Source organism: Gossypium raimondii, chromosome 9 (genome assembly GCF_025698545.1).
Source record: "Gossypium raimondii isolate GPD5lz chromosome 9, ASM2569854v1, whole genome shotgun sequence".
Taxonomy (NCBI): Eukaryota; Viridiplantae; Streptophyta; class Magnoliopsida; order Malvales; family Malvaceae; genus Gossypium; species Gossypium raimondii.
The window spans coordinates 49,833,634-49,852,975 of NC_068573.1; the positions used below are offsets into that span (position 1 = coordinate 49,833,634).

The window sequence follows — 19,342 nt, forward strand, 5'->3', positions numbered from 1 at the left end:
ACTGTGAGGTTGTTCTTTAATGATCCATCCGTTTATAGCTTAGTTGCCAAAAAAGAAAAGGCTTTTCATTTATTTTGGCTGAAAGAAGACAATGGCCAATGATACAGAAATGCACTCTAAAAACATTTAACTTAAAACCCAGTCTTGATCTGCTTTGCAGTAACAAGGCAAATAACTCTGTAAAAAACCAACTTGTCTCCCTTTCACCATTTGAGATGGTGATCCCACAAAACAAGATTACTACTACTAATAACTGCAGAGATTTGGTTCCAAGTAAAATGACCAAATATAGACCGACCGTTACTGGTCCATAACCGAGTGAGATTGTCTCTGTGTGGGGCTTACACTCCCACCACGGTTTATTTTGAGTGCATCCAAAGCTTTTTGTATCTCCATCGTCATTGCACTGTCCACACTCCCTGAAGATAGCTTCTTGTGTGCTTTCTGCAAATGAAGCTTGAGTGAGCTGCTGCTCAAACCAGCATTCTTCCCGCAAATTGGACATACTTTCATCATTGGTTTTCGCTGATGCCATTCCATTGAAACCTTTCCATGCAGTTTCCGATCAAGATCCAATAGTATCCTTGCAAACCCATCATTTGGTTGGGCTCGACGGTGAGCTCGCTTGAGGGAGTTCCATGCTTCTAATAAAGTTAAGTTCCTGCCCATAATAGCAATAATATTTGATTTGATTGGAAAAAAAAGATTCCAGTGAAACCTAAGGTTTACTGATACTTGAGGTACTTTAGCAGCAATGTAGCCTTCTACGTATAAGTTCTGTAAAAAGTATATAGCATGAAATACTACTTACTTCCGTAGCATCAGGTATGCGATCACTACTGTGGCACTCCGACTTTTCCCTTCAAAGCAATGAACTAAGACTCTTCCACCTGTATGTTCGACGTGATCAATAAAATCACAAACTTCTTCAAAGATACTGCTGATGTTTGAATCTTCATTGTCATATATCTGTTTCAATACGGCACATCGCATATGTTATAGAAGAAATTTCCATGCAGGTAGCAGAAAACCGAGACACAAAATCAGAGGGTTCTGCATTCAACACTTCCGTAGTGCCGAGTCTAAGATTTGTGTACAAAAATAAAATGGTTGTTACCACTTTCTATTCCCACTGTGGTTATATCCACCACAAATATTATCGTGGTTCAGGTCTACTTGAAGTTGAGCCTGGTTAGTTCAGTTTTTGATGTCCATAGCAGAGAAAATAAGCAAAAACTAAAATCGGATTTCATCTAGATGCATCAAACAAGGCAACTTTCTTCACTAGAAAGGAACTGACAAAAAATGAGAAGGGAAGAAAAGGTACTTACGGAAAAGTTTTTGTACTTGAATAGGTCATGGTATTGAGAATCTGCCTGTCCAATTTCATTGGAGCACAAACACAATATATGAGTAATTCCAAAATGCTGCAGTGTGTAAGCAGATCTCGCAGCCAGTGCTCCACCAATGAACAAGCAACTCGTAATTAAAGATGGTTTCTCTGTGTTAGCGGCCTCGGATATCAATGCTATCCTGTCAAGAATATGCTCAAGCCTAACCTGTATGTTATAATAGCCAAAAGGAGACAATTAGCATCTGCAGAATGCTACCTCAAAAAATGAAGTAATAGATGCATAGCAAGAAAGCCAAGAAGCTGAATAAAGGTATTACCTTCAATTCATAAGCATCTACGACACTGTTATTATCACTACCCTCGAAAAATCCTGTGTTGAAATTGTTATCCTGGCAGAGTTTAACAGCATCATTTTTAAGCATTTCATTCCATTGCTCCAACTCTTTGCTTGATTCCGCATCAACCTAAATGCAAAATAGTATTTCATAATGGAGCATTACAGAGAAAAGATTGACCTCGGTCAAAGGTTAATATTAATACATTTAACATGGCACCGTCCCAAAGTGGCAACTTGCAAACACTGCTATAAAAGAATTTACTTCCTACATGCATGGTGTCATCGTTAAATGCGTAAGCACATAGAATCAGCATTAAGCCAGTCCAAGCAGTGTTTAGTGGCAGGAAACAAAGATATTGTTCTATGCATTACAGAATTTTCTACAAGACTAGTTGGTATTTAAGACTCAACCTATGCATCATTTACTCTTGTCAAGGAGAGACTTCAAAGGTAAAAAGATGCACCTTTCAATAATCTCTATAAGTCGTTAACATATCTAATTTTCCTTTTAAAATGACTTTACATCTATAACTAACCTTGGCAAACTTATTGAAGTCTCGAAGCTTGGCCGTCAAACGTAAGCTCCTATGTGGCTCTCCATTACCTTTGTAGAACTTTCCATGCCAGCCATCTCGTGACACAGGAGAACTAGAGTCCAGGCTTTCTCTGTGCCCTGAAGATGATGTTTTGGGAGCTGATCTCTGTGACTCTGAATCACTACTGTCTGCTTGGTTATCACTAAGCATTCGCTCCTTAGTTGGAGTAAATGGGAACGAAGCTCCTCCAAGGCAAGGAGTATATGGTGATTCGGGAACTGTATAATCCTCCTTGTCAAAGTCCCCTGATGTTGTCTTATTTATAATACTCAAAAATTGGCGTAACAAGCTATCTAGTTTTTGATGAAGTGTCAGCAGGAATATATGGAATCCCTGCAGATCCCTTAAAGCTGCACGGAATCCACTACGAAATTCCTGAATAACTGAGGTCGCTTCCATCCCCTGTACATCAGTTGTTTCAGTATCTTCTGGCGGGGCAGATCCTAATTTCCCACATGTAATATCATGTAACAAGTTGGAGGAGTAACTAGAACTATTGAGAAGTAACTCAACCAATTTAGGATACATTACTTGATCATTTGAACGTTTTCCTATAGGTGGTCGACGCGGTACACCAGAGTCTATAGCCACAATGTAGGAATCAGAATGGAACGACTCACTGAATGAAGAACCGACTAGGCTCATGTCACTAGATCTTGGTGATTCTATAATATCAGAAAGATCAGAGCTCTGTGATGTCAATCCTGGACTATGAGTGCTTAATCTGCAGTCAACTGAAGATGCCCTTCGTTCCTTTTGAATAGCTCTAATCACCCTTGGACGGAATCGTTTGATTGCAGTGTCAAAGGCTTCATCAAAGGAGCCAATATTTGCAGAACTTGTTTTGTCTGTTAACAACAAATTTGCAGGATTACCACGCCATCTTAGTTGACGGCAGGGAAGTCTATCTTCATTTCTAATGACAAGGTCCAACATCAAGACCCTACCCAAAGCTGCTGCAGTTCTTTCTGCAGCCTCCTTTGAATCAAATGCACTTGAGCTTTCCAACAAAGGCAATCCATGAACATAACTGCAAAAGACATGGTTCTTTATGTTCAAAATGATGCAAAAACAATGCAACTATTTTCCTTGGATGTCTAGCTTTCTTCCCTAATTGCTCTCAAACTTTATCTAAATTACGTTGTGCATAAAGAATTATATGACCACTTTGTGCAATAGTAACATCATACATTTGCAGCAATCAAGAATAAATTGCTACTTTCACGGAGACAACCTACAATCTACTGCTTGATATAAGGATTTTCAGAGCCCAAACTTCAGAATTCCAAGGCTCTGGGTTTTGCACCAATCAGTGGAACCATATGGCCATAACCACAATCAGCTAATTTGATGATCATTGAAGTCTAATAAAACTAAGTTTTGTTCTCACCTCATCAGCAAAAGGCATCGGCTAAGTTCTAGTGCCTCCAGAAGCTCTGAACATGTGACTTCACCTACTTCATCTCCTTCTTGGGTTGCTGTAACTCTTGCTTTTTGTGCGGCTTCCTTTATCTGGAGCCACTCTGGGCTACAATTATGAACTACTCGAGCCTGTTCCAAAAGAACAAGTATTCATCAAGACATCAACGGAAGATTTAAAGAAAGAAAGAAAGAAAAGGGGGGGGGGGGGATAAAACAAAATGCTGACAGTCTGTGAAGGTTGGACTCATAGCCAAAATGGTAGAACCGCAGAACACCTGAGTACAAAGGTACAACCTGAGGTGTACGAATCCCTAGCCACTTTGCAAACTCATAACCTAGGCGTTCTGATTGCGTGGCCATCCTTGAAGATGAAAACTTTATAACAGCTGCTGCTTCCTTTGGAGAATTATCATCAAATATAGGCTGGTTGAATAATGCAAAGAAAACAACTCCTCCAGAATTTACAGTAACCTAAAAGCAGACGACCAAAGATAAAATGAAGTGGAAGATGAGAATATAACTAATTAGGAAGTGATTTATCTATGAGTCAAGCAAAGTCTTCATCCTTGGTATGTGAACTCCAGAGTTTTGAGCACATAAAATGTATATGGAAATTATAACACAAACTCTAGCAGTTCAAAACCTTCATTATTTATGTATATTTACCCTTTTTGGCATCTGAAAACTATCTATACTACTGAATAAATGAATCCATTTAAAGTGAGATGCATCCAAATCCCATGTATAAAGAAGACCTGATAAGCAAATAAAGAATAGGACACCAAATATTCAAATGCTAACACAAAGTTGAAGAAAGTTGTCATTCCAGCTATAATGGTTATGATGTATCACACACCTCAAGGGCTTTATTCTGTTCATCCTCGGATTGTTCAGCGCTACTGCTATGCTCAGTATGGTGAAGTGAAGATAGCATGTCCCAGGAAAAAGAGATTGACTCGATGTCCAAAATGGCTGCTTTACCTAGTCTATCCCACAAACTTATTTCGGAAGGTTGCTCAGCGGAGGGAAGGGACTGTGAATCAGTGGATGATTCTTCTGCACTGAACAATAATAACAGTGAGAAGTAACAAGGAAAAAATCTCATCCATGATAATTTGACGCATCAATTTCCTTATTATACAAACTAATGATATTCAATTGTGGGATGGTTAATCATTGGTTATAACCAATGAAATAGTCCTCCAGTGGCTTCTGATTACCTCTGGAGGATAAAATATATGCCAAAACATGGTAATGTAATAGAAATAAAATTTAAAGATACAGAAAAGTGATATTCCATTATTACTCCATGATTACGAGGGCAATGCTAATGCTAAACAAAACAAAGTTCATAAATTCAAAAATTAGTACCAAATTATTTCTAGTGACAACTAATTGAACTATGAAATGACGTACCAAGAAGGCATGTTGACGAGCCTGTTGGGACGGTTAGGGAAGCCAGAGGATCGGTTTTTCCCGCTCCGTTTACGAACCAGTTCCAACCATTGGCTGAACCGATACGCCGGACCAGCTGTTATATCTCCCAACATATACAATACCTGCATTTCATTTTTATTATTATCATGTTTTTTTTCTTGGACTCCCCAGTTTCACATTGCTCAAAAAAAGAAGAAATATTTAGGCTTTCTAACAACCAAAAAAAAAAGACTTGTCATGTTTTTACCCGGGAAGTGACAGTTAAGGGCAATGGGGTGTCAGGTTCGTAAGATCTAAGGTCCACTTCTTTGTCTTCCTCTTTTTCCTGTAATTCTTGCATATAAAACTTATCAAAAAAATGGGAATGCAAAAAAAAAAAAAAAGATTGAGGGAAATCTTAGACAAGAAAATTTTTTAAAATTTCTTACATCATTGGGTTTATTTAGAAAAACAATGATACTGATTGAGATAACGAAAAAAAAAATTCTTTTTTTCCTTTTTTTTTACCTGGAGACGTAGAGGGTTGATGATTGCAGGAGCAGGGCTTTCTTTTTGGTGTTGTGCCATTCTTTTTGGGAGGTTAGTTTTGAGAAATAAAAAGAAAAAATAGAAAAAAAAATTGGAGGCCACCGAGGCCCAAAGAAATAGCTGAGTGGTCAAGTTAGAGAAAGATGGGGAAAAGGGGGTTATAGTTAGTTTTCTTTTCTTTTTTAAGTTTCAATTAGAATTTGGCAGTGGAAAACTGTATCTTTTATTTTCTGTGTTTTGGGGATCTATGATTGGGTTTCTTCACCTATAGCCTATAGGCTACAGCAAAGCAGGCGCCTTTAGTAGTTAACAAGCAATAGAGGCAGAAAAAAGTGGAGTACGATTCGGGTGGGTGGGACTGTGGGAGCTTTTGTATTAGTTTCATCATCAGATTATTGCTTTATTTTCAGCAAGGATGATGATGATGGATGGCAGTGACGGTGTAATAGTTAGTTCCCAGGTCACCTTCAGCAGGAGCCTTTCGGCTTTGGTGGGGGCAGCTAAATTGGTGGTAATATTATAATGGTAACCCATCCATCCCATGTGATGAAGCTGCTTTAACATGTACTAGATAACTTGTAAGCACTTTTTTTTTTCTATGGAACGTTGTGTGCATGATCCAAGAAGCTCAAAAAGTAGTCCAGTTAATCTGTTTTTGGCAACTAATTTATTATATATTTTCATATAATTAGTTTAAGGTCTGTTTGATAGGGAAAAATATTTTTTAGAATTGATTTTCCCTATTTTCCAGTGTTTGATTGGAGGAAAATGAATTCCACAATCACTTCCTTAGTTTTGGAAAACGTCTTACCGATTTTCCTTCCGTATGACATTTTCCATTCCCTTCTCTACACTCTCATCGTCTCAGCTTCAAAATTTTCTTTGCAGACTTTCTTTGGAAAGGTATGTTTTCTATTTCCACTTTCATTTCTACTCATTTTCTGTGGCTTCTCCCATTCCAATCCATTCTTCATTTCGATTCCCTCAATCCTCCCCGCTCCAACCCTGTACCCGAATTTCAATCCATTCTTCATTCTCATTGAATTATTTCTGTTGGTGAATTAATGCAATTTCCAGGCTTCTACGTGATGGGTTTGTAATTTTCTAAACCTCATAGCTTTTATGGGTTTCTTTTTGTTATTAATTTTTTAGCTTTTAATTGTATTTCTCGGTGTTCTTAACTTTTCTTCCATTGGATTGTGGTTCGTAGCTTATGGCTTTGTGGGGTTACGCTTGTTCTGTTTATAGAGTTTCTTCTATTGGATTGTCATTTCTAGGCTTTTAGCTTTCTTGGGGTTCTTGTTTTTAAGTCTATTGATGATGCAAATTCATGTTCAGTCCTCGTTCGCACGCTTCATGTGCGGTCAAGGATATGATACCTGGATTCTTGAACTTAGAGGTGCTGGATTGAGTACACAAGGAATGGATTTTGGACAATATATAGACCCTTTAGATTCTATTTCTCAGAGGAAGGATTTTTATAGTAAGGGTACAGATTATAAGAGGTTTTCAGAAACAGAAAAAAGATATGCTTTTTCCAGTCAAATTACGGATTTAATTGAAAAGCTTGTAAATATAATTGAAGAAGCTGAAAGATCATCTCCAGTACGTGCTTTTGATATGCAAAACAGCATTTCTACAGCACTAAAAGATATGCAGAAACAACTTGATCTTATTTCCAAGTATGATTGGGACTTTGACAACTACCTAGAAGAAGATGTCTCTGCTGCGGTGAGGTGCCTCCCTTATGCGATGCGTACACCAGCTGACAATTCGTAAGCCATGACAACTAACTTGAGTATTGTTAAACTAAAATTTTTATCTTAGATGGAATACATAAAGGATAAGAATGAACCAAAGGATGGCAAGTTACTTGCAATTGGTCATTCTATGGGCAGTATCTTTCTATATGCGATGTTATCACAATGTGGTAAGATTCTGTAAAAACTTGCTTGTTCATCTACATTTATGACCTATGTAAAACCTATTACTGCATATCCTTTTGGCTATTACCTTTTTGGTATTGCAAAATAGTTTGTTATATTAGCACATAACTGCATGTTTAATTTCTCTGTTCTATTATGATTAGAATTTATTTAGCATTTTGTAGCTGTGACCAACTTGAGTTTCATTTCCTTTGGACACAGCACCGACTAAAATAGACTTGTAAACAGTTTATAATCACTTCTTAGACCAGTTAAACATTTTAACAGCAATTTATTTATAGATAAAAGAATGGAAAACTTTGTGCACAAATTATGTTGATCTAGGTACTGATAATATTGGTTAAACTCACAAAAGAAAATGCTACGCTTGGTTCAACTATCTGATGCTTGAACCTTTTATTTTGCTTATTGAGGCTGATCTAAGAGTTCAAACTGTTGCATTTTAATTATCACAGCTAAAGCATGTCAACCAGGATGATTTTGAGTCCTTTATGAGTAGAGCCAATTAATTTTGAACTCTTTAAGGCCCTTAGATGGAATCAAAATCGTTGTTGTATAAGTCCAAAAGAGCTCTATATGTCTCGGTAGGCTACTTGATGGAATAGTTTTATAAGTAAACTTTTCATCTTACTTTGACTTTGTATCTTGAACAATATATAGGAGTGCTAAAATGTCTTGTTTTTATAAGGTTATGAAGGAAATGTTCTGGATTGGCGGCAGTCACTACGTTGGCATTATCATTGGACCATATGTCTTCTAGATCATCACTCAAACTGCTTTTACCCCTGGCAAGTGTTATTGAAGTGAAATTGCTTAAGCATTGTTTCTCTGTGAAGTGTTATTATCTGCTTGTATATATATTGACAATAATCTGATGTTATTTCTCTTCGGTGAGTAGGCAGACCCTGCACAGGTCCTAAATGTTCCTGTTATTCCAATTGGAACATTGCTTCTCCTAAATATTTACACTTCCTTTTGATGCAGGCCGTAGATCTAGTGTATCATTGTATAATAGAATTTCTCAATCATCATGACGCAGCTTGAAGTTGTTGAGACTTCTTCTTCATTCAAGCTTCGTTCTGTATTTTTTTTCCCCATGAAGGAAGGACCCGACTTAAGAAGAATCTTCAAGCCAGTCTTGCCCTTAAAATTCTACATCAGCTAGTACATATACATACATAAAAGGAGGTAAAGGATCAATACCATGCATGTAGTTGTATTGTTGTATAAAAGTTTGTTAATATGCACAGACATTTAGAAAAAGTAGTGTATGTTTATATGGTATACATATATCACTACTCTCTCTCTTAGACAACAACATGTAGTTGTATTGTTGTATTAAAGTTTGTTAATATCTAAAGACATTTAGAAAAGTAGTGTATGTTTATATGGTATACATATATCACTACTCTCTCTTAGACAACAATACTTCATCATTTGTAAATGGTTAACCATTAGAAATTTTGACTCTCACAAAACATTTGATGATCTTAAGAGAGATGTTCGATTACCATAAAGCTTATACTTCATTTTATAGAGAAAGGTTGAATTAATTGTGTCAAACTCCTAAGCTTTGATTGATTTTGACCAAATTAATCACAAGTTTAGTTTATTGGGAATTTAATTATTGCTCAAGAATGCTGTATTGTATGAAGTTTACTTCCCATTTAATAAATAATAAAATAAAAAGGTATTTTTTGCCATTTCTCTTCACTTTTTTCCAACTAATAAGAAAACAATTTTTTCAATTCATAACGATTAATATTGTAGTTTAATAATTTAGTATTATTATAAATAAATCATTGTAATACATGTAAAAACAATTTAAAATATAAAATTTATTAATATATATTAATATATGTAAAACAACTTTTCCGGAAAATATTTTAGGAAATCATCAAACAATGAGAAAATATTTTACAGATTCAATCAAACACCGTAAAATATTTTCCAAGAATCATTTTACAGAAAAGTAAAACATTTTCCAGAAATCATTTTACGGAAAACATTCTACTGGCAATCAAATAGACCCTAAGTGTCAATTTATATCTTATCTTTTCGAGCCTTAAAAATGTTGGTTTCATAGATAGAGAGGTTAAAATATCCTGGCAACTTTCTTATTATATTATTACTACGTATCTTTACGTTAGTCAATCAAGTATATTCCCTTAAATTTATGACATCGTTAACAACTTGTCGTAGTATAGTGGTGAGTATTCCCGCCAGTCACCCGGGAGACCCGGGTTCTTTCCCCGACAACGGCGTGATATCTGTTGAATTATCTATTTTCTTGAGTGAGTCTATGTGTTGGGTTTGTTTTAATATCTCCATACACCATGCTACTTCAAGTTTGCTTTAGTGTGGAATAATTTGCTATGGTACTTATCATGTGTTTGTAAAGGGTGCAGTGTGTTTTATTTTAGATGATCTGGCTAGATGTTTCAATTGTTGCTTGTGTTCTTCCTTCTTTGATGAAAATTGAGTGATATCTTAGGTTGCACCAGGTATTTATGGTTGCATTCATAGGAGTTGGATGCAGGATTTCCAATTTTTCCCATCTTGTAATTAAGTTTAATTAGGTTTTGTGTTGCTCATACTCTTGTGTTTGACATATGGATATCAAGATATGACCTCCAATGATCATCCAAATATATAGAAAAACATAGAAAATTTAACCATACCCATGCCAGATGTATACTTGCATCTGATGCTTGTGTCTGAGTAAGATAGAGTAGGATTTATGTGTTATTTTTTTTTGTTTCTTTGAAATGTTTCATTTGTATCACTATTAGGTTTCTTTTTCTTTTTTTTTTCCTGCATGTATCTATGCTGTTTTCTTGCCTATGTATTCACAGAGAGGAAGTTGCAGTTGCCTCAATATTTTGTCCGATCTCCATCTCACCAAACCTTGACTGTAATCCTAGAATCCACCCAATCTCTAACCCTTTGATACGAACCAGAAATCTGAGAGAAGAAAAGAAGATAATCGGAGAAGGAAATAAGAGAAAAATAGAGAGAAATAGAGAGTACTGAAATGTTTAATTTTCATTCGATAACTGCTACCTCATGCATTGTATGAAATTTAAGGAAAAACTAACAAAATGACGTGGTCAAATCTGTTGCAACTAAAACGCATCGTATAGCTAATCTCTCTAAAACTCCCTATTTCAATTAAACTTAAAACTCCCCTCAAAACTCTCCGTTTTTCTTAAAATTCCACAAACTTCCTTTCTACTAGTTTTTCAGGTCATAACAATACTCCCTTCCAGAAAAAAAATCATTGGCCTCAATGATGAAAATAAGGAAATTTAGATTGAATCGCAGTGAGGGACTCCCATGTTGCATCTTCAGGGAAAGAACCAGCCCATTCGATTAAAACTTCAGTCAAAGCTTGATTCCCTTTCTTAACTATTCTTCTGTCCAGAATGCGAATTGATTCATTTGGCAAAACACCATGAGCATCCACCAATGGTAATTGCGCCTGAGTAGGAGCTGACCCAATGTGCCTTTTCAATTGGGAAACATGGAATGTGGGATGAATCCGGGAGTGTTATGGTAGTTGAAGAGTGTAAGCCACTTGTACTACTTTCTGTATCACCGGAAAATGCCCATAATACTTTGGAGATGATTTCTGGTTGGCAAGTTTTCGAATTGATTGCTGCCTGTAAGATTGCAACCGCAAATAGACCAGATCACCAACCTGAAAACTACTCTCTAAGCGGTGCTTGTCTACTAACTGCTTCATTCAACTCTGTGCTTTCTTAAGACAGAACTGTAATAACTTACTGGCAACCTCCCTAGCTCGTAAGCTTCGGTCCACCACTGCTACAGAAGAAACACCAGCCAAATATGGCATATGCGTGGGTGGGGGCTGCCCATACAAGGCCTCGTACGGGGTAAGTTGAATAGAGGAATGAAATGAAGAATTATACCACCATTCAGCAATGGGTAACCATTTAAACCAGTGTGTAGGTGTCTCCCCTGTCATACACCTCAAATAACTCTCAAGGCACCTATTTAGGACCTCAGTCTGGCCATCCGTTTGAGGGTGGTAAGCTGTGGATAAAAGAAGCTTAGTACTTGATTTCTGGAATAGCTCATACCAAAAACCACTAACAAAGATTTTATCACGGTCCGAGATAATGGAGTCCGGCATGCCATGAAGTTTGTAGACATGAGTCAAATACTCCTGGGCCACCTTTTTAGCTGTGTATGGATGAGTCAGGGCCAAAAAATGACCATATTTAGTGAGGTGGTCTACCACTACTAGAATTGAATTTTTCTTGTCTGAAAATGGCAACCCTTCAATGAAATCTATACTGATTACAGACCATGCTCAGTTAGGTATCGGCAAAGGCTGTAGAAGACCAAGGGAAGCCACTATACATTCTCTGACCCATGTCTTAACATCTGAAGTAAGTCCCTTCCAATACAGTAGGCTCGACAGTCGCTTCCTGGTGACATGTACCTCTGAATGACCACCAGTGGCACTCGCGTGAAAATGAAGGAACAATTCGTGACGCAGCTGTGAATTCTTCCCCACCACGATCTTTCCTTTTCGAAACAAAAATTGACCATCCCACAAATACTTTTGATCATGAGTTTGTGACTGCAAAATATTTGAATAATTTTCTGTAGTCAACCGTCTAAAATATAGGAGTTTTTCACTCGTTCTAAGAGATCTGAAATCACTGAACTAGCTGACAGCTGATAGTACAGACACTGTTCCAACTGTGGTTGACGAGAGAGAGCATCAGCAACCTTGTTATTAATGCCTCTCCTATAAGAGACTTCAAAATCATAGCCTAACATTTTGGCTATCCAACATTGCTGAAATGGGGTAACAGCCACTTGATCCGATAAAAACTGCAAACTCTGATGATTTGTTCGAATTTTGAAGTGTCGACCCACCAAGTAGGTATGCCACTTTTGAACCGCCAATAGAACTGCTAGCATATCTTTCTCATAAATCGATAAGGCTTGATGGCGCACTCCAATAGCCTTGCTATAGAAGGCCACCGGTCTACCTTGTTGCTGCAAAACAACCATAATGCCAAACCCGCTAGCATTTGTGTCCACTGTAAACTTTAGCTGAAAATTAGGAAGCTCAAATATAGGAGCTGTGCACACGGCCTGTTTCAATGCCTGAAAAGCCTCAGTAGCCTGGTCAGACCATTCCCACCCATTCTTTTTCAGCAAATTAGTCAAAGGGCGAGCAATCACACCATAGTTCTATATAAATCTCCTATAGTAGCCTGTGAGGCCAAGGAAGCTGTTCAACTCCCTTACTGATTGAGGAATCGACCATGATAATACACAATCAATCTTAGTCGTGTCCATAGAAATTGTGCCATCATGTAAAACATGTCCCAAATATTGAATGCGAGAGGAACCAAAACAACATTTTGACTTTTTAGCATATAACTGATGTTCTCTTAAGATAAGAAGAACAGATCTCAAATGGTGCATATACTCCTCCTACGAGGTTGAATACACGAGTATGTCGTCGAAGAAGACTAACACAAATTTACGCAACAGCGGATTGAAGATTGAGTTCATGAGAGCCTGAAAACTAGAGGGAGCATTAGTGAGGCCAAAGGGCATTACGAGAAATTCATAATGCCCCTCGTGAGTCTAAAGTGCCGTTTTGTGCACGTCTGATTCCCACATACGAATTTGGTGATATCCAGACCTTAGATTCAATTTAGAAAAGACTCTAGCTTCTCCAAGCTTACCCAATAACTCCTCAATTACTGGAATAGGAAATTTATCCTTAATTGTGTATTGGTTTAATTGCCTATAGTCTACACATAACCTCCAGCTTCCATCCTTCTTCTTAACCATGACAATAGGAGAAGCAAACGAACTTGTGTTGTAGTGTATGATTCCAGCCTAAAGCATTTCTTGAATGAACCTTTCCATTTCATTCTTTTGAATTACCGGATATCGATAGGGTCGTATTTTGATCACTGCCCCTTCACCCCTTAGTGGAATTCTATGATCATGCATCCTACGAGGTGGTAATCCTTTTGGAACCTGAAAAATGTCCTCAAACTCCATCAACAGTGCTTGAAGTTGGTCCCCAGAATCCTTATTTTTCTCGGATGACAGCGTCACTTGCTCGATTAAGCTAAAACTGCAGTAAAAGGTCTCATCGACTGCCCTATTGCTACAAAAAATTTCAGATTTAGCTCTCCACTTTCAACTGCTAGTGAACCAGGAGTAATACCTTGAATAACGCATGACTTCCCTGCTAAATTGAACTGCATGATCAGAGAATTAAAATTCCAAATGATGTTCCTAGTGCTAATAACCAATGTACTCCTAACACCATATCACAGCCTTTCAACGACAAGACCATGAAATCGATCTCAAATTTGTGATCTTGTACCTCCCATGTAACCCCTTTACAAAGCCCCCTAGTAAACAGACAACTGCCATTTGCTACTGAGACCCTTAGTTGCTCTTGATGCCACACTGGTAAAGACAACCGATTGACCAACCTTGTGTCAATAAATTATGCGTACTCCCTGAGTCGACTAGGATAATAGCCCAAAATGCTCCCACTCGAGCGGCCACCCTCATAGTATTATCCCCCTATAGGCCAATAAGAGCATGCAACGAAATTATAGGCGACTTAAGGCCCCCTTCATCAATACCAGTTTCTTCTAAATTTTCTGAACACTCCTGAAATTCTTCAGTCTCACTATCCGAAAGAGGTTCAAGCAAAAACTGATATAATTGAGACTTCATGCACTTATGCCCCGCATGGTATTTAGCCCCACACCAAAAACAGAAGCCCTTTTGTTTCCTTTCAGCCATCAATGCCGGGGATATAGATTTAGACCCAGACTTGTTTGATGATGCATTATTAACAGATTGAGAACTCATTATCGTCTTTGTAGGAGAATAGGAATACCTGGAATTGACCGACGTGTTGGACAAAGGTCGGGGTGAGCTAACCCCCATATTGTAGGCCCCTTCCCTGAATAGGAAATGAGTACTTCGATCTTTCTAGCTAACTGGAAAGCTTCCAACAGTGTCGATGGTTCAAACAGATCCAAGTAGTGACCTATTTCAGCCTTCAAGTTGCTGAAAAAAATACTGAGAGCATAGGACTCCAGTAGATGCAACTGATTTAGTAACCCCACAAATAAATCTTGATACTGTTCAACAGTACCCTGTTGTTGCAGGTTAACTAATTCCCTCATCGGATTTCTAAACTGCCTACACCCAAAACGATCTTCAAGGCTCTTAATGTACTTTGGCTAGGACAGCATTTGCAAGCTTCCATTCCTCTGAGAATAAAAATAGTGCCACTCTAGCGCTCGGCCCTCTAAGTTCAGCATCACAAGGCGGACCTTACTAGCCTCTACTGTACCTTCTGCCTTAAAATACTGCTTCAGTTTGGTCCACCACCCCTTAAAATCGGTACCATCAAACTTCGGACAGTTCAACCTGCTACGATTAACAGCAGCTCCCGTCACATAAGAGTGATCCCTCAAGCGTGCACTACCCTTTCCGTAACAATTAGTTCTGTTTGACCATGGGGTAAGTTGGTTTCCTTAGATAAGAAACCAGGAGGAGCTCCCAAAACCCCTTTACCTTTATCTGCCACAGCATTTGCAGATGAACCCGTCGGTGGCGGTCCGAAATATTGACCCAGCAATGCTTGTAGATCTTCCCGAAACTCAGTCTTAAACTCTTGCAATCGAGTCTCTATTTTAGTCTCCAAACGGGTCATTTCTTCTTGGATTTTTGAAATGTCCTGTTGCAAACTCTCGACCTTCTTCTGCAACCGTGTCGACACACCATCGCCAGCCATTTAGGAATCTTGACGGCTCTGATACCTTTGATACGAACCAAAAATCTGAGAGAAGAAAAAAAGATAATTGAAAAAGAAAAAAAGAGAAAAATAGAGAGAAATAGAGAGTACTGAAATGTTTACTTTTCATTTGATAACTGCTACCTCATGCAGTGCATGCAATTTAAGGAAAAACTAACAAAATGACACGGTCAAATATGTTGTAACTAAAACGCATAGTATAGCTAATCTCTCCAAAACTCCCCGCTTCAATTAAACTTAAAACTCCCCCCAAAACTCCCTGTTTTTCTTGAAATTCCACAAACTTCCTTTCTACTAGTTTTTCAGCTAATAACACCCTTCGCCACGTTAAATCCTCCCTCCTTCCAGACCCACTATCGTCCTCCTCCTTCTACTTTACCCTCAATGGAAAACCCCTCTCTGATTCCACCCTTCTCCCAAATCCCCAAATTTCCCATCTTTCCACCCTTTCTCACCTCCCCCGCATCTCCGGTGGCGGAGGCGATGGTGGCGCCACTGGAGCTGAGTCCCGCGACTGTTATCTCAAGATGTATGCTGTCAAAAAGCCTGATAAAGTTGACCCCAAAGAGAAAAGGCTCGGTAAGTGGCTCAATTGTGCCTTCTCTTATGAACCTTTAAGAGAACCTTGCGTGATTGAAAAATTAGGGAATATTTTCAATAAGGGAGCTCTTGTTGAAGCTTTGTTGGGTAAGAAATTGCCCAAAGAGTTTAGACATATAAAGGGTTTGAAAGATATGATTAATATTAAGTTGTTGATGATTCCCGGGAAGCAATCAGATGCTGCTGATGGTGCTATGTTTCAGTGCCCCTTAACCGGGCTCGAATTCAATGGGAAGTATAAGTTTTTTGCGTTGAGGAATTGTGGGCATGTTGTTAGTGCTAAGGCTTTGAAAGAGGTTAAATCATCTGCTTGTTTGGTTTGTCATAAGGAGTTTGTGGAGTCTGATAAGATGGTGATTAATGGAAGTGAGGAGGAGGTGGCAGCCTTGAGGGAGAGGATGGAGGAAGAGAAATCGAAAACGGTGAAGGAGAAGAAGAGGGGAACCGATGTTGTGGACGGGAAAAAAGATTGTGGTAAATTGGAAGGGAATGAAAAGCTTGAGAATGGGAAGAAATCGAATAATGGTGGGGTGAAGAAGTTTCGAGCCGTGGATGTGGCACTGGCTAATGCAACAAAAGAAGTTTATGCTTCCATATTTACTTCTTCAAAGAAGTCGGATCTTAAGGAAACTTTTACATGTAGATCACTCCCACTTGGTTTAAATTGATCGGATGAGATTGAGTAATACTGTGGTGAAGAAGTTTAGAGCTGCAGATCATGTGACCCCAGCTAAGGATGCGGAGGAGATTTCTGCTTCAATATTTAGTTTGACGAAGTTGGTGGATCAAGTCTGGCCTGGTCAATACTGATGTTGTCATTTGTACCTTGTTAAAGGTGATCTGTTTGGTATTTTTCTTTGTTCATGAATTGTACTTGTTTAACCTAGAAAACCAATAAATATCTAATTTAAATAGTGAATTGCTATTAATATGTTCTAATACTCGCTTTGGTGTTATCTTTAAATTGTGTTGTTACTGAATTTAAAGTTGTCCCAATAAATAACATCTTTTAGTTGAGTTACAAAATAGATGAAGTAAAATTGAATCATCTGTAGCTTTTCAAATCATGGAAAAGAGAAGAGGTTTTGAGATAAAATCAGGACCAGCCTTCACATGAATTTTCACTATTCTTGTTTAGTATATCAAGTTAGATGAATTCTTTCTTTAATGGAACAATGTTGTCAAATATTTGTGTTTAGTCCTTAAATTGATGGTTTTGGACGGAAAATTCTTATGCTGTCTACCCTGTCAGTTTGCTACCAAATATTTTTCAAAAACTGCCACTATGCTTCCAACCTTTTTGAGGAGTGTAATTGTTGCTTGTGTTCTTCCTTTTTTGTTGAAAATTGAGTGATATCTTAGGTTGCACTGGGTATTTATGGCTGCATTCATAGGAGTTGGATGCAGTATTTCCAATTTTTCCCATGTTGTATTTAAGTCTAAATAGGATTTGTGTTGCTTGGACTCCTTTGTTTGACATATGGATATCAGGATATGACCTCCAATGATCATCCAAATACGTAGAAAAACATAGAAAATTTAACCATACCCAAACATAGAAAATTTAACCATACCCATGTCGTATGTATACCTGCATCTGATGCTCAAGTCCGAGTAAGATAAGAAAAGGATTTCTGTCTTCTTTTTTTTTTTCTTTGAAATGTTTCATTTTTATCACTATTAGGTTTCTTTCTTTCTTTCCTTTTCTTTTTGTTCTTTCTGCATGTATTTATGCTCTTTTCTTGCCTGTTGTATTCACAGAGAGGAAGTTGTAGTTGCCCTAACTGAGGTTGCTGCTGCCATTGGTGAGCCAATGGACATCAACACAGCCTTGCCTCTTGTGATTGGGAAGCCCAAAGTTCATGGTGGGCTTGCACGTGGTTTACACGAAGCTGCCAAGGCAATTGAACAGCACAATGCACATCTTTGTGTTTTAGCTGATGATTGTGACCAGCCAGATTATGTTAAACTGGTCAAGGCACCCTGTGCTGATTAGAATGTTAAAGTGCCACGTGCACCAAGTGCAAAAACTCTGGGCGAATGGGCTGGTGTAAGTAAAATTTCATTCCTTATTTATTGAACACAAGTTATTTCTCTCTTTTATGGTCTCAAAGGGACCACTTTCATCTTGTTCATTGAATATTACTACAAACTTATGCCACCAAATTAAATGAGATTACATTCGTTCTATATGCCAATTGTGCTTCATCTCTGGATGCTGTTGTGTAACGATCGATTCGAGGGGAAGGCAAGGAAGGTAGTTGGCTGTTCTTGTGTAGTTGTCAAGGTATGGAAGCATATGGATGGAAGTACATTCTGTTTTACTTGAACAATATGTGTATATAGCCATGTATAGTATGTTAGTACGTTTGTCTGAGTTTTATAATCTTGTTGGTGCATGATTATGGTGAGCAACACGAGGCTGTTGAAGTTGTTCAGCAGCAAGGATTAAGCAAATCAGAGGATGGTTTCCTTTGTAGATGTGTGTTGAGTTTTTTTTGTCATTTAATGAGTTCATGATTGTGAACAAACAAAGATTATTTTCTTTCGAAGTTGTTGCGATTCTCTGCAACTGCTCGGTGTTTCTTTAAGTATGCTACTCTTTTGTTTTTCATTTAAAATTTACGTGGTTAGTTCATGGAAAACTATTATATGTTGAAATCATGTCTTTTCGACTAGTTAGGCATAGTCATTTTTTGATCCCTTTGTCCAATTTTCTCAAATGACTCAACCGGAGCCTTGCCTTAATTGCCTTTGCTAGAAAATATAACTACTTTTTTGCTAGAAAATCTCTACGTTTTTGTGGTGCAGTAAATGAGTAGAAAGGATGGTTCAATGTTTTATCTTTTATGAAGTTAAATAAAAGAACAAAATTTGTTCAGTTATTAATGTTCATAAATAAGTTCATCTGTTTAAAATTAGTTTAACATTTTAGTTTATTTATAATGTAAATATTATTATTATTATTTGTATTCAATTATTTTCTTTTTGATGAATAATATATTTTAGTTATTTACGAGCAATACACTATGATTGTGAACAAGTTTATTTAATTTGAATTTGAAACTTATAATTTAAAATAAATGAATAAAACACATTTGAAATTATGAATTATGAAATGAGGAGTGGTTGATGTTGGAGGTGTACATGAGTCGGGTTCGGCTTTAACAAAATTTTAGGTCCGATTGATAGGTTTAGGTTTGACCCGATTCGGATAAAAATGCTAAAATTTGGGTTCGGTTCCGCTTGTTCGTATTAATTTTTTATTTTACTTTT

General features: G+C 37.6%; 4 protein-coding genes across 7 annotated transcripts; 3 read left to right on the forward strand and 1 right to left on the reverse strand.

Moving 5' to 3' along the window:
* Positions 1 to 43: 43 nt before the first annotated feature.
* On the reverse strand, positions 44 to 6,195 carry LOC105800846 (dual specificity protein phosphatase PHS1). Of its 2 annotated transcripts, XM_012632200.2 has the most exons (11): positions 5,654 to 6,195; positions 5,394 to 5,471; positions 5,126 to 5,268; positions 4,566 to 4,770; positions 4,004 to 4,180; positions 3,678 to 3,838; positions 2,228 to 3,317; positions 1,672 to 1,818; positions 1,332 to 1,559; positions 812 to 969; positions 44 to 661 (listed from the first exon to the last, which is right to left on the reverse strand). In XM_012632200.2, the coding sequence occupies exons 1-11, from the start codon at positions 5,711 to 5,713 to the stop codon at positions 301 to 303; spliced, it is 2,808 nt and encodes a 935-aa protein (XP_012487654.1). In that variant the 5' UTR covers positions 5,714 to 6,195; the 3' UTR covers positions 44 to 300. The 2 variants fall into 2 exon arrangements, with proteins under 2 accessions (XP_012487654.1, XP_012487655.1); XM_012632201.2 differs by lacking the exons at positions 5,394 to 5,471; positions 5,654 to 6,195 and having other exon boundaries at positions 4,566 to 4,765; positions 5,126 to 5,265.
* A 13-nt stretch (positions 6,196 to 6,208) lies between these two features.
* LOC105800847 (uncharacterized) lies at positions 6,209 to 9,028 on the forward strand. Of its 3 annotated transcripts, none has more exons than XR_008188675.1 (4): positions 6,209 to 7,405; positions 7,502 to 7,604; positions 8,309 to 8,510; positions 8,605 to 9,028. XR_008188675.1 is itself a non-coding variant. In XM_052620691.1 (4 exons), the coding sequence occupies exons 1-4, from the start codon at positions 6,992 to 6,994 to the stop codon at positions 8,609 to 8,611; spliced, it is 624 nt and encodes a 207-aa protein (XP_052476651.1). In that variant the 5' UTR covers positions 6,212 to 6,991; the 3' UTR covers positions 8,612 to 9,028. The 3 variants fall into 3 exon arrangements, 2 of the variants coding, with proteins under 2 accessions (XP_052476650.1, XP_052476651.1); XM_052620691.1 differs by having other exon boundaries at positions 6,212 to 7,405; positions 8,309 to 8,408; XM_052620690.1 differs by lacking the exon at positions 8,605 to 9,028 and having other exon boundaries at positions 8,309 to 8,598.
* Positions 9,029 to 15,738: 6,710 nt separating this feature from the next.
* LOC105797791 (uncharacterized) lies at positions 15,739 to 18,638 on the forward strand (the record flags this gene model as incomplete). Its single annotated transcript, XM_012627712.2, has 2 exons — positions 15,739 to 16,901; positions 17,828 to 18,638. A coding segment is annotated over one exon (996 nt), but the record flags the coding sequence as incomplete, so codon positions are not given.
* LOC105797792 (40S ribosomal protein S12-2-like) lies at positions 16,739 to 18,062 on the forward strand. Its single transcript, XM_012627713.1, has 2 exons — positions 16,739 to 16,842; positions 17,828 to 18,062. Exons 1-2 carry the CDS (start codon positions 16,739 to 16,741, stop codon positions 18,060 to 18,062), a joined length of 339 nt encoding a protein of 112 aa, XP_012483167.1.
* Positions 18,639 to 19,342: the final 704 nt, after the last annotated feature.